This window comes from Megalobrama amblycephala, linkage group LG7 (assembly GCF_018812025.1).
Source record: "Megalobrama amblycephala isolate DHTTF-2021 linkage group LG7, ASM1881202v1, whole genome shotgun sequence".
Lineage (NCBI taxonomy): Eukaryota > Metazoa > Chordata > Actinopteri > Cypriniformes > Xenocyprididae > Megalobrama > Megalobrama amblycephala.
In genome coordinates, this window is record NC_063050.1 from 16,249,640 (window position 1) to 16,269,745 (window position 20,106).

Consider the following 20,106-nt stretch of genomic DNA (forward strand, 5'->3'; position numbering starts at 1 on the left):
ACTTTCATGTTAATAACGCTATTAATAATTGTGGTAAATTATTGTATTTTAAAATGTATAAAAAACAATCTTACGGTTCTTGTAATGTAATCTGTAGCCATGCTGCTTGTCTGTGCTTCTTGGTGTTTTTTGCTGCAGCATTATTTTTATAGGCTAACAGATGGAAAGCACCTATTAAACTCCACCCTCAACCTCATATGACCTGATTGTTTCCTTCTTTCTAGTTCATCTCAGACCATTGGAGGTAGGCTAAATAAACACTAAGATGAAAATTCAATGGAGGCACATGGTTAGAAATAGACAAGTTATGACTATCAAAATGTATTTTTATTCTTATTTTGAATACTAAAGATTTATATCAGACCAGTCCTAAACATTTGATGTTCACCTACTAGAACCACAAACAGTAGCACAACATACCGTTTAAGACTCAAAAGTACCGATCACTCCACCTTATCATGAAAAAGCACCGAGATACTGAAAGTGGAAGCATCTTGGCTAGATAAGCATTGCCAACAACAAAACATATCGAACCATTAAAAAAATGAGGAAAGTACCATGTTTTTTAATGCAAGTCATTTTGAAAATGAAACCTCTTTCTACTCTCCTATAAAACAATAGCTAGGCTAAATATAAACCCATTTAACATGTATGATCCAGGAAGATATTGAATGAAGATCGATATTTGGATTGTTTTATTTTTATGTGACAATCACATAAACAGTGATGGGAAACAGGTGTCCATGAAATCAAAACATTTATTTGCATTTCATTTTGCTGTACAAATATTACATCAAACCCAGAGATCTGAAGCAGGTACACAACACAGACCTCTCAGTGATATACAAAGCCCTCTCTGAGTCACAGATATAAAATCATTACATTTCCATAGTTTTATAGTATTAAGGTCCTCATGCCAGTTCATCCACGAGGTGGTACAGACTGGCACTAAACGTTTGTATCAACAGCATGTTTAGGTATACTGAGATTCTCATATATCCCTCATAAACCCTCTACAAGCTGCTGTTAGTTTTCCCTGCGCCTTTCTTGACACTAGGCGGTGTTTTCTGCACCATTGACAGTGTATCTCTTTTCTCAATCTTCCTCAGCTGTTTCTTCTTCATCCTCTTGATCTTTGCTGTATTCTTAATCTGAAAGCAGAGCAGTAATGAGTTGTTTAAAAAGACAACCAAGAATAATGTGACAGAAAAACTGTGAGAAACATCTGAATTCTGGTGCAAAATGACATTCTGCATTTACCACTTGAACAATCTCCGCTTTTCTCTCATTTTCTGCTCGTCTTCTCAGATTTTCTGCTCTCCTCTTCTTCTTGTCCTGCAAGAAAAATAAACAAACAAATAAATAAATACAGAAAAATCACATATGACCAGTGTCGATTTGGTTTTTAACTTCCAAACTTATATCAGCATTTTCCATTTTCCACAAAATGTCACCATGTTTCTCAGAAATTAATACTTTTATTCAGCAAGGATGCATTAAATTGATCAAAAGTGACAGTAAAGACATTTATAATGTTAAAAGAAAAAATCTATTTCAAATAAATCAAAGAATCCTGAAAAATTTATCAATAGTGTAATTAAAGTATTAAAAATAACATTAGTAATAAAAATGTTTCTTGAGCAGCAAATTAGAATGATTTCTGAAGGATCACGTGACACTGAAGACTGGGGTAAACTATAATATTTCACAATATTACAGTTTTTATTGTATTTTTGATCAAATAAAAGGTCTTGGTAAGCATAAGAGACTTTAAAAAAATATTTATATTTATATTTATATTTACTGACCCCAATCTTTTGAACTCTAGTGTAACTACTAAGTAAATTAGAGTTGTCAAAAGTACCGACTTTGGTAATGTGCTGCTTTGAGCGCTGTTGAGCGGATTCGTAAACTCCTCTGATTGGCCATTGTGTTCATGCATTCATCAGATATGTTTGTGTTTGGCTACAATGATCAACACATGGGAGCGTTTGAAAGCACACAGAAGTGTTTGAATTTGAAAGCGTTTTGAAAGCGGGAGCGTTGATCATTGAAGCCAGTCACAGACATATCTGATGAATGCATGAACACAATGGCCAATGTGACAGAAATATTTTTTATCAACATGAAACCTACAGAAAATGCAGACTAAGGATCAAAGACCAGTCATATGATTAGCTTAGATCATTACAGACCAATCACCAGAACAAATCACAGTGAAGAAGACATTGATTTTTACTCAACTGTAAGACTTAAATGTGCATGTATCTTTCTATTCATGGAGACTCGCTCAGATGTTTTGACCAGTGATCTCCTGGCCGTAAATAATACTTCATTTCTACAAAGAGCAACTCGGAAGTTGTGTCAGGTATATGCTGCGCAGCTAAGAAATAGAAGATCCTATGCTCAAAAGACAACAAAAGTAACAGCTAAAGTGTGATTGAGGTAGTGATAGTAGCTTCTTGACGGGACGCCGTCACCATACTTCAGGGAAGTATTCGATTGTATTGTAAGTATTCAGGAACTACCTCGAGATACTGTAGTATTATATTAACAACTAGGAGTTGTTTAAATAGTCAGTGGTGAAGTCAGATTTGTATTGACAATTTCCACTACACCAATCAGAGGTGTTTACGAATACACTCAACAGTGCTCAAAGCAGCACATTTTTAGAATTTCAATATTGACTTGGTACCGAAGATGGTACTTTTGACAACTCTAAAGTAAATAGTTTATTACTTAGTGAGACTATACCTAAGTTGTGTCCCAAATGACGCACTAGTACAGACTATGCACTGTGCACTATGAACTCAACCATATAGTGTATGATTTTTATAAGGTTATATTGCCATTCAGTAGTGGAGTAGGGTAGAGTGGGGGAAAACGCCCCCCCTTAAGGAAAATGTGACATTACAGTGAAACAAAACATAAATGTGACTAGAATTGCCATCCCGGTTTTGAGTGACTATGGCAGGAGTTATTCACCAAATATTAAAATTGCTCATCCTTCATAATTAATTAGTATTTTGACTGAAATTATTTTTGTACAAAGGGGGCGTTTTGCCCCAGCGGTGGGGTAAAACGCCCCCTTTCTTACCAACCAGTTTGCTTCATAGATCAACAGCAAAATGAACTAGTTTGCAAAATGACTAGTTTTTAATCTCTAAAAGTAAAAGGCAAGTAATGTATCAACATGTATAGACCTATATATTTAATATTTTTAATATTTATTTGAGGAATATCCAACATATCCAAATTTTTAACATTTGATAATTGATGTATTTGTTCACCACTATCATCAAGACAAACAGAAAACCCTAAATAAATATTAAACTTATAAATTTGTATATTTATGTAGTGAAATATATCCAATAAATGCATTAAAAGCCACTATGTTTTTTCATTGGGTCACCTAACCACCTTCCATCAGTGAGCTAACTGTGCTATCAAGCTAGCCTAATGCTCACTTGAGGTAATTTATTATTATTTTTTTTAATTTTGTTTAAATATTTTGATTTTACCACCTAGTTATACAGCATTAAGTGTAAAACAAAGGATTTGATAGACAGAAATATGTTATTATAGTAATTATGATAGAGAGAAACTATGACCTCTGGGGGGCGTTTTACCCCACAAGCTACGACTTTTTAAAAAAATGTTTAATTTTTAAAAATATAATTATATTCCTTATAAATAACATATCCTCTCAAACGACAGACTTCACTATTCATCTATCATACATCACTGTGATATCCTGCAGAACAATATTCTCTTAAACACTTGTTTACCAATATCTGAAAATTATAGCGCTTGCCATGTAATCCTCTTCTCTTCAAATACGTCGCTGGTGTCAGCTTCTCCAAGGAGATTTGTTTATCCCCGTTGTCAAACGTAGTGCATAGCAACAGTGAAAATGTATATTAACTACCTCTAGTGCTTATTTTGAGAAAAACAGGTGGGGGGCGTTTTACCCCAGGGGGGCGTTTTCCCCCACTCTACCACTCTCTTTTCAGCAACGAAACTAAAGCTGCGACAGTCCAACATTCCACACTTCCACTGCATCTACATCAAATATTTCCCTACCAGGGCTTGACATTAACTTTTTTTGCTCACCAGCCACTGTGGCTAGTGGTTTAACAAAGTGGCTAGTGGTTTGACATCAAATTTTAATATTATCTCATAATTTGGCAGCAGGTATATTAGGCTGCTGTCACTTTAAGACCTGACGCACAGATCCATTATACTGTTACACATGCGTTTTCTTTCTCAACTCTTTACGTTCACTTAAAACATAACTGTGTTTACATGAAAACTGGCATTTTGACATTATTTTGTGTGTATTTCACTGTTTAAGTGCAATAAGCAGCGCAAAATAACTCAATTTAGTACTGAGAGACGGCTTTATGTGGGCGCACTTTGGGTGTGAGAACAAAATCTGCGGGAATGTATAAAATTATGCGCAATACACGCAATCCCATGCCGAAATTCAAGCCCTGTAACACCAGCAAGTGAGTGAGGGGAGGCGGGTTTGTGTGTCAACTCACTGTCGGAGAGATGAGAGAGAGAGAGAAAGCACAGCTGGTACTGTGTATCTATTCTGCGGAAAATGTGTATTCGAAGCATTTCAGATATTTCAGAATCGATATGTATAAAAAAAAATCTATATTTTTGACAACACTACATTGCACTTAGTTTATTATTTCAGATGCCTTTTTAAAAGACTACAACTGAAAAATGTATATATTATATTTAAAATCAATCTGCCAAAGTGGCTAGTAGGAGAATGACTGCGTTACACACCACTGCTGAAATCCACCCGCATTTGGCGAGTGTTAATGTCAAGCCCTGTTCCCTACTATATGTGACCCTGGACCACAAAAGTTGCAAAAAGTCTTAAGTTGCACAGGTATATTTGTAGCAATAGCCAACAATACATTGTATGGGTCAAAATTATCGATTTTTCTTTTATGCCAAAAATCATTTGGATATTAGGTAAAGATCACATCTGTAAATTTCCTACCATAAATATATCAAATTGGGTGGATATACATTGCTAAGGACTTAATTTGGACAACTTTAAAGGCAATTTTCTCAATATTTTGATTTTTTTGCACCCTCAGATTCCAGATTTTCAAATAGTTGTATCTTGGACAAATATTGTCTTATCCTAACAAACCATACATCAATGGAAAGATAATTTATTCAGCTTTAAAGGTTTTAGCAGGTGATGTATAAATCTCAAATCTTCAAAAAATGGACCCTTATGACTGATTTTGTGGTCCAGGGTCACATATAGTATGCAAAAAAAAAAAAAAAAAAAAAACAGTAGGGGAAAAGTCCCCGGATGACCTACTACTTCCAGTGAGATTCTGAAGCGTGGACGCTTTACTATCCCATGAGGCCAAGGGAGAGGATTTATGAATGGAGGTGAAGCGACACAACTAACGCTGGTAGGTCACATGATAATGACAACATGGCAGATGCAGTACATCTGGATTTAAATCATACTACCCATATTCATACTATATAGAACATACTTTTTAAACGTAAAAGTATCACCTACTCAGACAGTACGCAATCTTTTAGGTTAATTAAGTGCATCATCCGGGAATATATAGTGTACTTTTTCTATTTGAAATTATACACTCTACTCACACTATTATACTACAAAACAGCATAGAATAGTGCACAAGTATGCAAATTGGGATGCACCTCTATAGACTTTGTTTCAAAAACAATGACAACATTCAATTCAAACAAAATAAGATATAAAAAAAAACAAAAAAAAAACAGAAACTCGCCTCTTTCTCTTTGGCCTGCTCATCTTTCAGCTGCTGGTGGTACTGCTTCATCAGCTGCTTCTCTCTCTTGGCCTCCATCTTCTTTTCCCATGAAGTACGCAGAGGTTTGTCTCTCAACAGAGCAGAGAACCTACAAAACAAAGATAGAAACTAATGTACTAGCAAACAAACAAAGATACAGTACTTAGGGAAAATGTTTACGTGCCAAATTATTATTTTGGATTAAAGGGTTAGTTCACCCCAAAATGAAAATTCTGTCATTTATTACTCACCCTCATGCCGTTCCACACCCGTAAGACCTTCGTTAATCTTCGGAAACACAAATTAAGTTATTTTTGTTGAAATCCGATGGCTCCGTGAGGCCTGCATAGCCAGCAATGACATTTCCTCTCTCAAGAATAAATGAATCAGTGTATCGAATCATGATTCGGATCGCGTGTCAAACCGCCAAACTGCTGAAATCACGTGACTTTGGCGCTCCGAACCGCTGATTCGATACACAGATTCATTTATGCTCCGAAGCTTCCTGAAGCAGTGTTTTGAAATCTGCCATCACTAAATAAGTCGTTATTTTGTTTTTTTGGCACACCAAAAAGTATTCTCGTCTCTTTATAATATTAATATTGAACCACTGTACTCACATGAACTGATTTAAATATGTTTTTAGTACATTAATGGATCTTGAGAGAAGAAATGTAATTGCTGGCTATGAAGGCCTCACCGAGTCATTGGATTTCAACAAAAATATCTTAATTTGTGTTCCGAAGATTAACAAAGGTCTTACGGGTGTGGAACGACATGAGGGTGAGTAATAAATGACATTATTTTCATTTTTGGGTGAACTAACCCTTTAACAGACATGAGAACATGAATGAAACACGGATACAAAAACTCAAGAAGTAAACAAACCATAAGATATCTGACAGTAATACGAAACATTAAGTGTTTTTCACCTTTGCTTCTTTCGTTCTTTCCATACTCTTCCAGACTTGGGTTTCCCAAAAGGCACAGTCTTAGTTTTATTCTCACTGGATTCTGAGTGAGTCCTTTTTTTGGCTCTTTTCTCGGGGTCTGTAGGACCAGTGGACCCTGTGTCTGTGTTATTTACCACGTTTTCCTTCTCGCTGGTCTGGTCTACAGTGTCCGGCGCTGACTCTTGACTGACATCTGCTGCTGCTGCAGTTTCATCTGGACAAACTGTTACTGTTTCTGTCACTGGGCTGCACTGATCACCTTTAGTATCTGCTGTACATTCATCTGGTGGAGACTCCTGCCGAGACTCGATGCTTTCTGCCGGATCTTCTCGGACAACAGACTTTCTGGTCCGGCGGACGGGAGTTTTGGCCGCGGGCGTCCGTAATCTGCGACCGCTCCGTGTGCGGCTCACAACGGGAGAATCCGCTTCGTTATCGGAATCTTCAGCCTTCACAACACCGTCTGTTTTCTTGTTTCTGGACGAAGACATCTTTAGCGTTGTGTCGATGAATACAATGTAAATATGTTTAAACGGTAATAAAATCCACACATGTGCGGAAACACACGTGTATTCCTCCTGTGTTTTGCCGAGAGACGAAGAAAAGAAGTGTCAAGAATCATCACTCCCTAGTGGTTGGGAGGGCAACTATCCGACTCATTTCCGCGAGTCGGTTCTTGAACCGGTTCAAAGATCCGGACCAGTGATTTTTGCGTCATCATTTGGTAGCTGCAAAACGTTCCAGTAAATATATAATAATTAAAGTAGTATGTAGTGAAGGTCATCGTTAAACAGTTTATAAAGTCTCCAGTTCACTTTGTCACAATATTAAAATTAATTTGTTATGACTTGAATCTTTTCTCACAAGGTTTAGCTTATTGGATTACTTAGTAAGTAGCTACTAGTAACGTAAAATAAATACTAATTAGGTTTTAAATATTAAGTTAAAACGTTTGGTTCTTGGACAGAGTTGATTTGAAAGCTTTACTGATTCAGTTCGATTTGTATCCGCGAGTCGGTTCTCGAAACTGTTCAAAAACATGAATCACTTTTTTGCGTCACCACAAACGTTCCAGTAACGGTTTTCTATTAATAAGGGTGTTTATTGTGATTTAGTTTGTCAAGTTCAGTTTGTCACAGCTACTAAAACTAATTCGTGACGACTACAGTTTCTTAACTGACTAGGTACATTAACATTTAATTTTATTAGTAATTAAAAATAATTAATAAATACAAGGCAGGTTAACCTTTTTACTGATTCAGTTCGATTTGTGAACGAATCGTTCAGACTTGCTCTATGAACCAGTTCAACTAGTTCATTGAAAAAGATCCGACTCCAGGGAACGATTCATTCAACGATTCAGTCATCGCAAGTAGTAACCAAAATAAATGGCATTGGACTTCCGCACCGCTGCTGAGTGCTGGTGCTGATATAAACACCATGACGGCGGGTGTCGGACTGATGTCTGTTCTCTTCCTGGCCCTTCCATCGGTCAATGTAAGTATTAACTTTGTCTATTTGTTTTAAAAGTATCATTTAAACCAAGCATAAGCTTGGTTACTAGTGTGCAGATGTTCTCCCAATCACTTGAAATAATTGCATATGAGAAAAGTGTCATACTTTCTAGTTTTTGCTATTCAGACACTGTTTATAGAGGAATATTTCTCCTTTGAGAGATTTGGTCGCACTTTTGCTCTGATGTTAAGTTATGATATTGACATATGACAAGTGCGAGATGTCCTGACTCTTGAGTCTTGTGACATGTCTTGTGACACATCATGTCATGTCAGTCATCAAATATAAATGCCTATGATAGTGTTATTTAAAGAGATGGTTCACAAAAATCACAATTCTCCTGTCCTCCTCATTTACTCTCCCTCATGTCGTTCCATATTAATCTTTCAACACAGAGAGGATTTCTAAACGACTGCTCTATGAAAGTGAATGGGAATTGGGGTTGTTGTTTGTCTGTTAACAAAAAAGACGCAAACATGTCATGTCATGATGTTATACCAGGTTTGATGTCACTAATAATTGGCCACAAGACACACATGAACCATCCTAGACATCAAACCTGGCATGACTTCTTTGAGACCACTCTTTTGTCATTAAAGGTGCAATATGTAAGATTGTTTTGCAGTAAAATATCCAGAAACCACTAGGCCAGTGTTATATATTTTGTTCACTTGAGTACTTACAATATCCCAAATGTTTGCAACTATTTGTAAATCGTGAAAAAATTGCAATTTTAACCGGGACGTGTGAGGAGTCACCTGTCAATTGCGTCATACCGCGTTACCCTCGGTTTCCGGTTTTATTTTGTAGAAACCATGGAAACACCAAAGACGCTTTAATATATTACATGTTTTAATAGACAAGGGAACAACTGTTTTGATATATTTATAGACAGAAAACTAATTGTTGTTATATAGCTCAACACGTTTAGTCTTATTGTTTAAATCTAATTTTCTTGATTTTTTTGCGAGTACCATGCTTTACCATGCCTCAGAGAAAAACACTATTTTGTGAAGTAGCTAACATAGCATAATCAGATGCAGCTTTATTTTTAGTAACAGTAATACAGCATTTTCTCCATCATACAATACGTTTTAAAATTAATTGCATGCCATTTATCAACACAAGCCATCCAGCATTTAATATGATATTCTAAAATCGATCTATCTTACTGCAGTGTGCAACAGTGTCTCACAGCAGCTGTGGAGCGAACGCACAGCGTAATGTTATAACATAATTTTCAACACACTCAAATGTATCTAATATGATAAACAGAGCTGCGTTACCTCATACACTTGACCGGGAAAGTGGAAGCGGCGCTGGCGACTGTGTCATAATAAAAGTCCCGCTGCTCGTGAGGCATGTGTTGTGCAATCGCTCCAGCGGCCTCGTTCAGCTCCCACAACACTCGGTCCTGCTCTGCTTCATACTACAGTAACGTTAATAATCGCATCCATGAACATGATTTCTTCCCGAGTCCTATCCCTATTATTTCCATCGGCTGTGAGGTGGAGACCACATGTCCCAAGATTCCGTGCTTAAACTTGCCGTCATTAAGCTGCGCCTTTGTTTTGAATGGGCATCTAGCGACCTCTAGCGGACAGAAATCTTACATATTGTACCTTTAATGAACTCAAATGCTCCAGTCCCCAGTTTAGACAAGTATATAAGCAAGTATATTGTGCTAAATATCTTTGAATGTGTTCCATAGAAGTAGGAAAACCAAACGTGAGGCTGAGTACATAAGGTCTCTGGAATACTGTACTTGATTCAGATTGGTTATTGTGGTATTCTGTGGTCAAGTATTCTTCCTTATGTCATTTTTAGTTGGGTAAACTGTTCCTTTCCTCTGTATCTTCTTTCTTTCTGTAGTATGCTTCAGCACCCAGTTTCTCTGTGGATTACAATCAAAACTGCTTCCTTAAAGATGGTGAGCCATTTCGCTACATCTCGGGCAGCATCCACTACAACAGGATTCCCAGAGTCTATTGGAAGGACAGGCTACTCAAGATGTACAAGGCCGGTCTGAACGCCATCCAGACGTAAGATGAACTGACAGTGCATATGACTGATACTTATATATCAGTCATATGCAATGTTTTGTATTCCCACAATCAAGTAAAAGCCTGGAAAAGTCATGGAAATTAATAAATCTCATGGAAATTCAATAGCGAATATACTTTTTTTCTGAGCTATGAAATAGTATTGTTGAAAAATTGCGTATTGCAAGTACAGTCTTTATGAATAATATGTACTAATCTTTGGAATTTCTTTGGCCATTTGTATTCCACTCATTCCAACTCATATTTCCCTAATGGCCAAATTCATCCACAGGTATGTGCCATGGAACTTCCACGAGCCGGTGCCTGGTCTGTACGACTTCAGCGGAGATGGGGATCTAGAGTACTTCCTGCAGCTGTGCCAAGACATCGGCCTGCTGGTCATCATGAGACCAGGCCCCTACATCTGTGCAGAGTGGGATATGGTGAGAAAAGACAGAGGCGCACCTAAAGGTGCGGTCACACTACACTTTTCGTTCCATTGACTTCCATTCATACGTATGCGAATGCATCAGACCGCAAACGCATGCTCATGCAAAAAGATTTGCATTTTGCTGCATTTCAAGGTTCAAGCTTGGTGGACTCTGAGCTGCGAATTCGCATCACGTGAAGATGTGTGACCAGTAGAAGATCGATACATCACGGCGTGACCTCTTCTTTGAATTAAAAGAATGATATTTTTGCAGTAATTTCGAGTAGATTGTATATTTTTCATATTTTGAGTATATTACTGTTTGTTATATGTTGAATTCATGTTCATAAAAAAGACGCTGCAGAGCGTGACATCATATCACGACCGTTGCTGTGTCCGAAGAATTTTTGCATGCTCAAAATCTAGTGTGACTGCAGCTTAAATCAGGGCTTTTCAAACTGGGGGCCGCAAGAGGGTGCTAGGAGGTCTGAGGAAAAAACGATGTAAAAATTAATGAATTAATGCTTTTGATTAGTGCTGTCAATCAATTAAAAAAATTAACTCGATTAATCACAATTTTTTTCTGTGATTAACTGCAAAACACTTATATGTAGCCTAATGTCTACTTCTAATTTATTACTTTAAAAGTTAACTACTCAAGAGCAAAATAAAAAATGTGTATGTATATTACATGATAAAAATGTTGTATTTTTTGACCAATTTTAAAATTTTATTACATTTTTTTTTTCTGAAATCTACCCTTCTGATGGGATCAATATAATCCAGATTTTTTGGATCAAAGGTATCCCAATCTTACTAAAAAGTTTTGAACAACACAAACTGATGATTTTATCCAGATCAAAACCAAGATTGGATTTTGGTTGGTCTAATCTGATTTCAGAACCCTTTTTTCCTTTTGAACAACCCATTTCCAAGATATATTATAATATATCTTGGAATATTTCAATTTAATTCTTTTTAAATTTAAGTTATTTTTAATGTATTATACAGTTGTGTATAATTAAAAGATTTGAAAAAGAAACAGAATATGTGATGGAGCGTAAATGACTGACTTTTCTGACCTCAGTTGCATAAACTTAGTCACTAAGACTGTGTCTTAAGAACTAGTTTGACCAACTTGCAGTTAACCAAGGGGTAATCAATGTTATTTTTCCAATTCAACTTACACCAATCTACCTTTTTATGTAATGGACTTTAAAAAATTAGGACCACTCTTCAAGAAAAACATTAGTGTCTTAACTTTTAAGACTAGTCTAAGTGGTTTATGCAACCGGCCCCACAGATGGCTCACTGTTTCTTGTTTTAGGGGGGTTTGCCTGCCTGGCTGTTGAAGAAGAAAGACATTGTGCTGCGATCATCTGATCCAGGTAATAAGAGGAGTTATTGATTAACCTTAGATTGGAAAAAATGCAGTTGAATAAGTGAAATGTATAGCTTGTAAGCTGCAGTGGAGTTCTTTATATTGCTCTAGATTACCTTGCAGCAGTGGATAAGTGGATGGGGAAGTTGTTGCCCATCATAAAACGTAACCTGTACCAGAACGGCGGACCCATCATTACTGTACAGGTAAGACAGTTTTATATACAGTGATTTTTTATATATATATATATATATATATATATATATATGTATATGTATATGTGAGTATATGTGTGTATAAAGTACAGTCCAAAAGTTTGGAACCACTAAGATTTTTAATGTTTTTAAAAGAAGTTTCGTCTGCTCACCAAGGCTACATTTATTAAATTAAAAATACAGTAAAAAACAGTAATATTGTGAAATATTATTACAATTTAAAATAACTGTGTACTATTTAAATATATTTGACAAAGTAATTTATTCCTGTGATGCAAAGCTGAATTTTCAGCATCGTTACTCCAGTCTTCAGTGTCACATGATCCTTCAGAAATCATTCTAATATGATGATTTGCTGCTCAAGAAACATTTATGATTATTTTCAATGTTGAAAACAGTTGTGTACTTTTTTTTTCAGGATTCCTTGATGAATAGAAAGTTCAAAAGAACAGCATTTATCTGAAATACAAAGCTTCTGTAACATTATACACTACCGTTCAAAAGTTTGGGGTCAGTAAGAACTTTTATTTTTATTTTTTTGAAAAGAAATTAAAGAAATGAATACTTTTATTCAGCAAGGATGCATTAAATCAATCAAAAGTGGCAGTAAAGACATTTATAATGTTACAAAAGATTAGATTTCAGATAAAAACTGTTCTTTTGAACTTTATTCATCAAATAATCCTGAAAAAAAATATTGTACACAAATATTTTGTACAATTGTACACATTAAATGTTTCTTGAGCAGCAGATCAGCATATTAGAATGATTTCTGAAGGATCATGTGACACTGAAGACTGGAGTAATGATCCTGAAAATTCAGCTTTGCATCACAGGAATAAATTACTTTGTCAAATATATTCAAATAGAAAACAGTTATTTTAAATTGTAATAATATTTCACAATATTACTGTTTTTTACTGTATTTTTAATTAAATAAATGTAGCCTTGGTGAGCAGACGAAACTTCTTTTAAAAACATTAAAAATCTTAGTGGTTCCAAACTTTTGGACTGTACTGTATGTGTGTGTGTGTGTGTGTGTGTGTGTGTGTCTGTGTGTGTGTGTGTGTGTGTGTGTGTGTGTGTGTGTGTGCGTGAATATATGGGTGTAACTGATGAAAAGTGGGTCAATTTGTTAGGATTTTAAATATAAATACATAACCTTGTATGCTAATTATAGATGACTCTGTGTATAAAATGTATAATATTATATATTGTTTATTTGTTTGTGTATTTTCACCCTTTTAATCTAATTCAGGACAAACAAGTATGTAAATATGTGAAACGTATAAAAGTTTCATTTTCAAACACAAGCACATCTTCTTACATGTATGAATGTGATTGCTTTCCTACACAGGTAGAGAATGAATACGGCAGTTACTTTGCCTGTGATTTTAATTACATGCGGCATCTCAGCCAGCTGTTCCGCTCTTATCTGGGAGATGAGGTGGTCCTGTTCACCACTGATGGAGCAGGCGTGGGTTATCTCAAGTGTGGATCCCTCCAGGGCATCTACGCCACTGTTGACTTCGGCCCAGGTCTGCGGAGCCTATATATCACCTTAATAAATATCCTAGATACATCACCTATATTTATATCTGTATGTTACCTAAATGTTGCCTTAGCAACTAACTGAAATAAAGTAAGTTTTATGGGTTTTTTAAATATTTTATTTCACTTCAGGTTTTTTTTTTTTTCATTTCTTAGCTTGCCTCGTTGTAAATTTTATTGTATTTTTGTGCAGGTTCAAATGTTACCGCTGCGTTTAAAGCTCAGAGACATGCAGAGCCACGTGGGCCTTTGGTACGAACCAAATTTTTCCTATCAACAGTTGTGAATATAAAAACACTGGAAAGCAAAGCTGCACTAAACTATATTATCCCTCAGTTTCACAGACAAGGCTTAAGCTAGTCCTTGACTAAAATGCATGTTTGAGCTTTTTTAACTGAATGTAACTCGCACTGACAGATCTTAAAATATGTCAGTGCCATTGTTTTGTCTCAAGATACACACCAGTAATGTTTTTTTTCTAGTGAACGTTTATAAAAGCTACTTAAATATCTTAATTGAACAAAGGCCTATTCCTGTCTGTGAAACCGGGCGTTTGTGTCACAATTCTAACATGTAGAAAAGTGTTCTGGAAAATGAAGTGAAAAGGAAGTGAAACCAGTTTTTTTTTGCAGGTGAACTCTGAGTTCTACACAGGCTGGCTGGACCACTGGGGCCAGAAACACTCTGTCGTGAACACAGCTGCTGTGGTCAAGAGCCTCAATGAAATCCTGGAAGTGGGAGCCAATGTCAACTTGTGAGTTGGTCGTCCATAACAACTGAATATCAGTTTTACACTAAAAACTGACTTCTGAAAGGAATGCATTGATTTAAAAAAAAAAAAAAAATTATTAGTCAGAATTGTATTATTTATATACTATTTTTGTTATTGTTTTTAAGATATATGTTCATCGGTGGAACTAACTTTGGATATTGGAATGGTAAGTCTTGGAGATTTGTACCTCAAAAGGCCAAGAATAATTTATGTGTCTCGATTCATGTTTTCCTTTGATTTTTCTTTTGATTGGAGCAGTTATTTTCAGTGTGCGGACATCGCATTTCTTTTTTCATTAGCCTATTTGTTGTCCTGCACCTGAGCCCATTTTTAATTTTTTTTGGGGGGGGGGATGTGTACATCTACCTGAATATTTTGATTCCTTTGATTTTATCACATTATAGGTGCCAACTCTCCTTATGGTCCTCAGCCAACCAGCTATGACTATGACGCCCCGCTTACAGAAGCTGGAGACCTCACAGAGAAGTATTACGCCATAAGAGAAGTCATCAAAATGGTAAAGATTTAGCTATTTCTCAAAAGAATTATGATTTTCAATGGACAAATGCAATGGTCAGTAATCGTGCAAATTGATCTGATTGGTTGTTGTTTTTTTGGATACAGTACAAAGACATACCAGAAGGACCGCTGCCTCCATCAACACCTAAATTTGCATATGGACAAGTGCAAATGAAGAAGGTAAATAATTTTTGCATCTTTGCCTCTCCTGTTGTAATATGATTTATACAAACCCGATTCCAAAAAAGTTGGGACATTGTACAAATTGTGAATAAAAAAGGAATGCAATAATTTACAAATCTCATAAACTTATATTTTATTCACAAGAGAATATAGATAACATATCAAATGTTGAAAGTGAGACATTTTGAAATGTCATGCCAAATATTGGCTCATTTTGGATTTCATGAGAGCTACACATTCCAAAAAAGTTGGTACAGGTAGCAATAAGAGGCCGGAAAAGTTAAATGTACATATAAGGAACAGCTGGAGGACCAATTTGCAACTTATTAGGTCAATTGGCAACATGATTGGGTATAAAAAAGAGCCTCTCAGAGGTCAAGAGGTCTGTCTCTTAGAGGTCAAGATGGGCAGAGGATCACCAATTCCCCCAATGCTGTGGCGAAAAATAGTGGAGCAATATCAGAAAGGAGTTTCTCAGAGAAAAATTGCAAAGAGTTTGAAGTTATAATCATCTACAGTGCATAATATCATCCAAAGATTCAGAGAATCTGGAACAATCTCTGTGCGTAAGGGTCAAGGCTGGAAAACCATACTGGATGCCCGTGATCATTTAAAATGGACTGTGGCAAAGTGGAAAACTGTTCACACAGTGGAAAACATGGCCTTGTCCCAACTTTTTTGAGATGTTGATGCCATGAAATTTAAAATCAACTTATTTTTCCATTAAAATGATACATTTTCTCAGTTTAAACATTTGATATGTCATCTATGTTGTATTCTGAATAAAATATTGAAATTTGAAACTTCCACATCATTGCATTCTGTTTTTATTCACAATTTGTACCGTGTCCCAACTTTTTTGGAATCGGGTTTGTATTTTGAGTTTAAGAGGTCATATTAATGCCCTTCAACAAAGTCTTGATTTGGTTTTGGGGTCTACTAGAATAGGTTTTTATGCTTGAATGTTCAAAAAACACATTATTTTTTTACATATATGACATTATTGCAGCACCTCTCTTCCCAGTCTGTCAGTAACGCTCTGTTTAGTTCCTGTCTCTATAAAGCCCCTCCTTCAGAAAAGCACAATGTGCTCTGATTGGTCGGCTGGAACAGAGTGTTGTGATTGGTCAAGCAATTCAAGCATGTTTGGGGAATGTCTCGCCCCTTACCATAACACACTACTAACTCAAGACTACAATGGAGGCATTTCAGGGAGTTCAGAAACAGTGTTACTGATATAGAGAATAACTTCTACTGGAGTGACTTTGTAACTTTGGAGACCTTTTTCATGATCAAACAGCAACACACTAAAGAAAGTTGAACATTTATAGCACTTATGTCTTGAAGTGAATGAAGACCATTGAAGTGTGGATGATCTCTTTGTCCTTGCAGCTCAAGACCGTGTCGGAGTCTTTGGATGTATTATCTTTCTCTGGCCCTGTAAAAACTGTTTACCCACTAACATTTACTGAAATGGATCAGGTAAGCCTGCGTCTCATCTTAATCTTTATTCAGTAAATGTGAAGTTCTGTTATGTTAGTTATTTTAATGTTCCCTCTACTTTGTCTCAGTCAGTGTCCATGCAGATGATTTTTATGAACTGTATTGCTTTATGCCTTATCTGTTCAGTGATTATGGATGTCTCATTATCTCGTCAGGCGTTTGGCTTTATGCTGTATCAAACGGTGTTACCTGTTGACTGTTTGAAGCCCACCCCGCTGTCATCCCCTTTAAATGGAGTCCATGATCGGGCTTATATATCCATTGATGGTGTAAGTTTTACTCTGTTGATTGCTATATGTCTGAGTTACTCGTAATCATAATAGCTGTGATTGTTAAAAGGCTCTTAACACAGTTTTCATAACACAACATTTTATACACTGCCAAGAAATTAATACTTTTATTCAGCAAGGACACATTAAATTGATCAAAAGTGACAGAAAAGACATTTATAATGTTACAGAACATTTCTATTTCAAATAAATGCTGTTCTTTTGAACTTTCTATTCATCAAATCCAGAAACGAATGCACGTCTAACTACATCACTTTAAAATAAAGTGTTACCAAATGCATTACTGTTTCTACAAGAATATGAAGCATCACAACTGTTTTCAACATTGATAATAATCAGAAATGTTTCTTGAGCAGCAAATCATCATATTAGAATGATTTCTGAAGGATCATGTGACACTGAAGACTGGAGTAATGATGCTGAAAATTTAGCATTGATCACAGGAATACAATAATTAAAAATTATTTTAAATTATTATAATATTTCACAATATTGCTGTTTTTACTGTATTTTTGATCAAATAAATGCAGCTTTGGTGAGCAGAAGAGACCAGTAAAAATCTTACTGACCACAAACTTTTGAACTGTAGTGTAACTGTTAAATTTTATTCTGCGCTTCTTAAATAATTCATTGTTTAGGTTTCTGCTGGTATTTTGGAGCGGAACAAGGCACTCACCATAAATATTACGGGAAAAGCTGGCAGCCGTGTGGACATCCTGGTGGAGAATATGGGCAGAATCAACTACGGCAGAGAAATTAATGACTTCAAGGCAACCAAAACTTTAATTTCACTAATTCTCAGCTTATTCTTACCTGAGTTGTTATATCCTTTCTAACTAATCAGAATTAAGGCCCGTCCACACCAAGGATGATAACTATAAAGATAACAATAAAGATTTAGTTCTAAAAATCGTTCTCAATATTAAAGAATAGCAGAGTTCACACCACAGCTATAATGATAACGGCATAGAAGAAACAATATAGTTGGAATCAACTTGAGAATTATTTAATCCAGTTGATGAACGATAAAAACATTGACAGCCAATCAGAATCCATCCTGCTGTAACGAGCTCGAGCATTTAAAGTGACAGACAAGTATGCACTTAAGCCCTGGGTATACTTAGTTTTTTACGTGCACAGCCTTGCAAAGTATACTTCATTCGACCTGTACGTGTACACAGTACGTAGTTTTGAGCAATATCTCGCCACGAGTTACAACCCATGTAAACATCTTTGTATTTAATGCTAGAGTTGTACATATGAGGGTACTTTCTAACATCTTCACACAATCTCTCGTCTATGTAGGCCTCCATCGTCGCTGTAGCTTGCACGCGTTCCGTTCTGTTTAAGCAGGTATTCTTCGAATACCTTGTGAATTGACACCTTGTGGATAAACTAATTACTGCAAAAAAAAATTTAACGCGCATGTGCAATCTGTGCATACAAGTATGCGAGAATACAAAAATCCGACGTGTACTCTTCTGATGCCGAAATTCATGTCATGCGCACTATGCGCTTAAAAAGTGAAGTATACTTTGGGCTTTAGAATAAACAGAACGATATCGTCTGCTGATGTGGACGCTAATATAGTTATTGTTCTTGGTGTGAACGGCCCTTTACAGTTTTCCTGTATCTGACAATCTACAACATCATAAATCCCACAGAAACTCATTTTCTCTCTCTGTCCCTCAGGGTCTGGTGTTTAATCTGACTCTGGGTGCTGATATTCTGGGTAACTGGACGGTGTACTCTCTGAGTATAGATGAAGCGGTGCGTAAGGGCCTGCTGTCGGCATCAAGCAGATCCATGTCCTCGACCTCCATCGGTTTCTCCACCACACCTCCTCCTGCTCTTTCACCTCCAACCTTCTACGCTGGCAGCTTCCTCATCCCTGACGGCATTCCTGACCTCCCTCAGGACACGTACATCCAGTTTCCCAACTGGAGGAAGGTAGGACTCTTAACCGCTGCTGTTGGCTATAATGAGATCCATTTACAAATGTGCAGAAATTAGTGCTGGTGAAAATATTAAGGATCATAAAATGCTTTTTTTATTCCAGGGCCAAGTGTGGATTAACGGTTTTAACGTGGGCCGCTACTGGCCTTCTCGTGGGCCACAGGTGACCCTCTTTGTCCCAGCCAACCTGCTCAGCACCTCCGTCCAAAACAACATAACCGTTCTGGAGCTGGAGGCGGCACCGTGCTCCTCGGGTTCCTGCGTGGTGGAGTTCACTGATACTCCGGTCATAAACGGCCCAGTCAAGACAACCAGCCAGTACATGAGACGGCTGTTCAAAAAACAAGACCTCTTATGATTTTAAGATAAATCTTAGAATAATTCATTTGCTTAACATGAATTATTTGCTTTACTGATCTGAATATCTGAAAGGATATGACATGTGTTTGCACTATGAACAATATATGATCACTGTGAATCTACAGTAATATCTGGCCAATTCTCAGGTGTCAAAGCCGCTCAGGGAATGAGCTGTGTGATTTTAATTTGAGTGAACCAGATCCTCTCAAGATGATGTCAACATTATTTTCTACTGCAGATACTTTTATTTTGTACATTTCATTATTTTACATAATACTAGAAATCTTAGTTTTTATTTGGACGAGCATGCGTCATTGTTTAGTCAAGCCTTAATTGCAAATGAGTGATTTTATTTTTGCACCGCATGTTGACTTATGCTTTGTAATGTGTCACTATGAAATGATGTTGAATGGTTTTATGATTTTTAATTGATTAATTGTTGAAGCCTTACAGAAATCCATTGTTGTGTGTAAAATAAACTGCACTTTTTATTCACACAGCCTTTATCTGTGAGATACATAGTGTTTTCACACTTGGTTTGTTTCAAGGGTCTGGAAGTGGGGTGGTTTACCAGAATTTTACCAGAGGACATGTGAACACACGTGCATCTCGTC

At 36.4% G+C, this 20,106-nt stretch overlaps 2 protein-coding genes across 2 annotated transcripts; one reads left to right on the forward strand and one right to left on the reverse strand.

Moving 5' to 3' along the window:
• Positions 1-740: 740 nt before the first annotated feature.
• On the reverse strand, positions 741-7,383 carry ccdc86 (coiled-coil domain containing 86). Its single transcript, XM_048196134.1, has 4 exons — positions 6,755-7,383; positions 5,802-5,931; positions 1,261-1,335; positions 741-1,151 (listed from the first exon to the last, which is right to left on the reverse strand). The coding sequence occupies exons 1-4, from the start codon at positions 7,264-7,266 to the stop codon at positions 1,014-1,016; spliced, it is 855 nt and encodes a 284-aa protein (XP_048052091.1). The 5' UTR covers positions 7,267-7,383; the 3' UTR covers positions 741-1,013.
• Positions 7,384-8,114: 731 nt separating this feature from the next.
• On the forward strand, positions 8,115-19,991 carry glb1 (galactosidase, beta 1). Its single transcript, XM_048196133.1, has 16 exons — positions 8,115-8,272; positions 10,163-10,332; positions 10,625-10,775; positions 12,090-12,150; positions 12,255-12,349; positions 13,716-13,896; positions 14,103-14,161; positions 14,542-14,663; positions 14,807-14,847; positions 15,086-15,198; positions 15,306-15,380; positions 16,776-16,865; positions 17,042-17,155; positions 17,815-17,946; positions 18,869-19,126; positions 19,236-19,991. The coding sequence occupies exons 1-16, from the start codon at positions 8,216-8,218 to the stop codon at positions 19,488-19,490; spliced, it is 1,974 nt and encodes a 657-aa protein (XP_048052090.1). The 5' UTR covers positions 8,115-8,215; the 3' UTR covers positions 19,491-19,991.
• Positions 19,992-20,106: the final 115 nt, after the last annotated feature.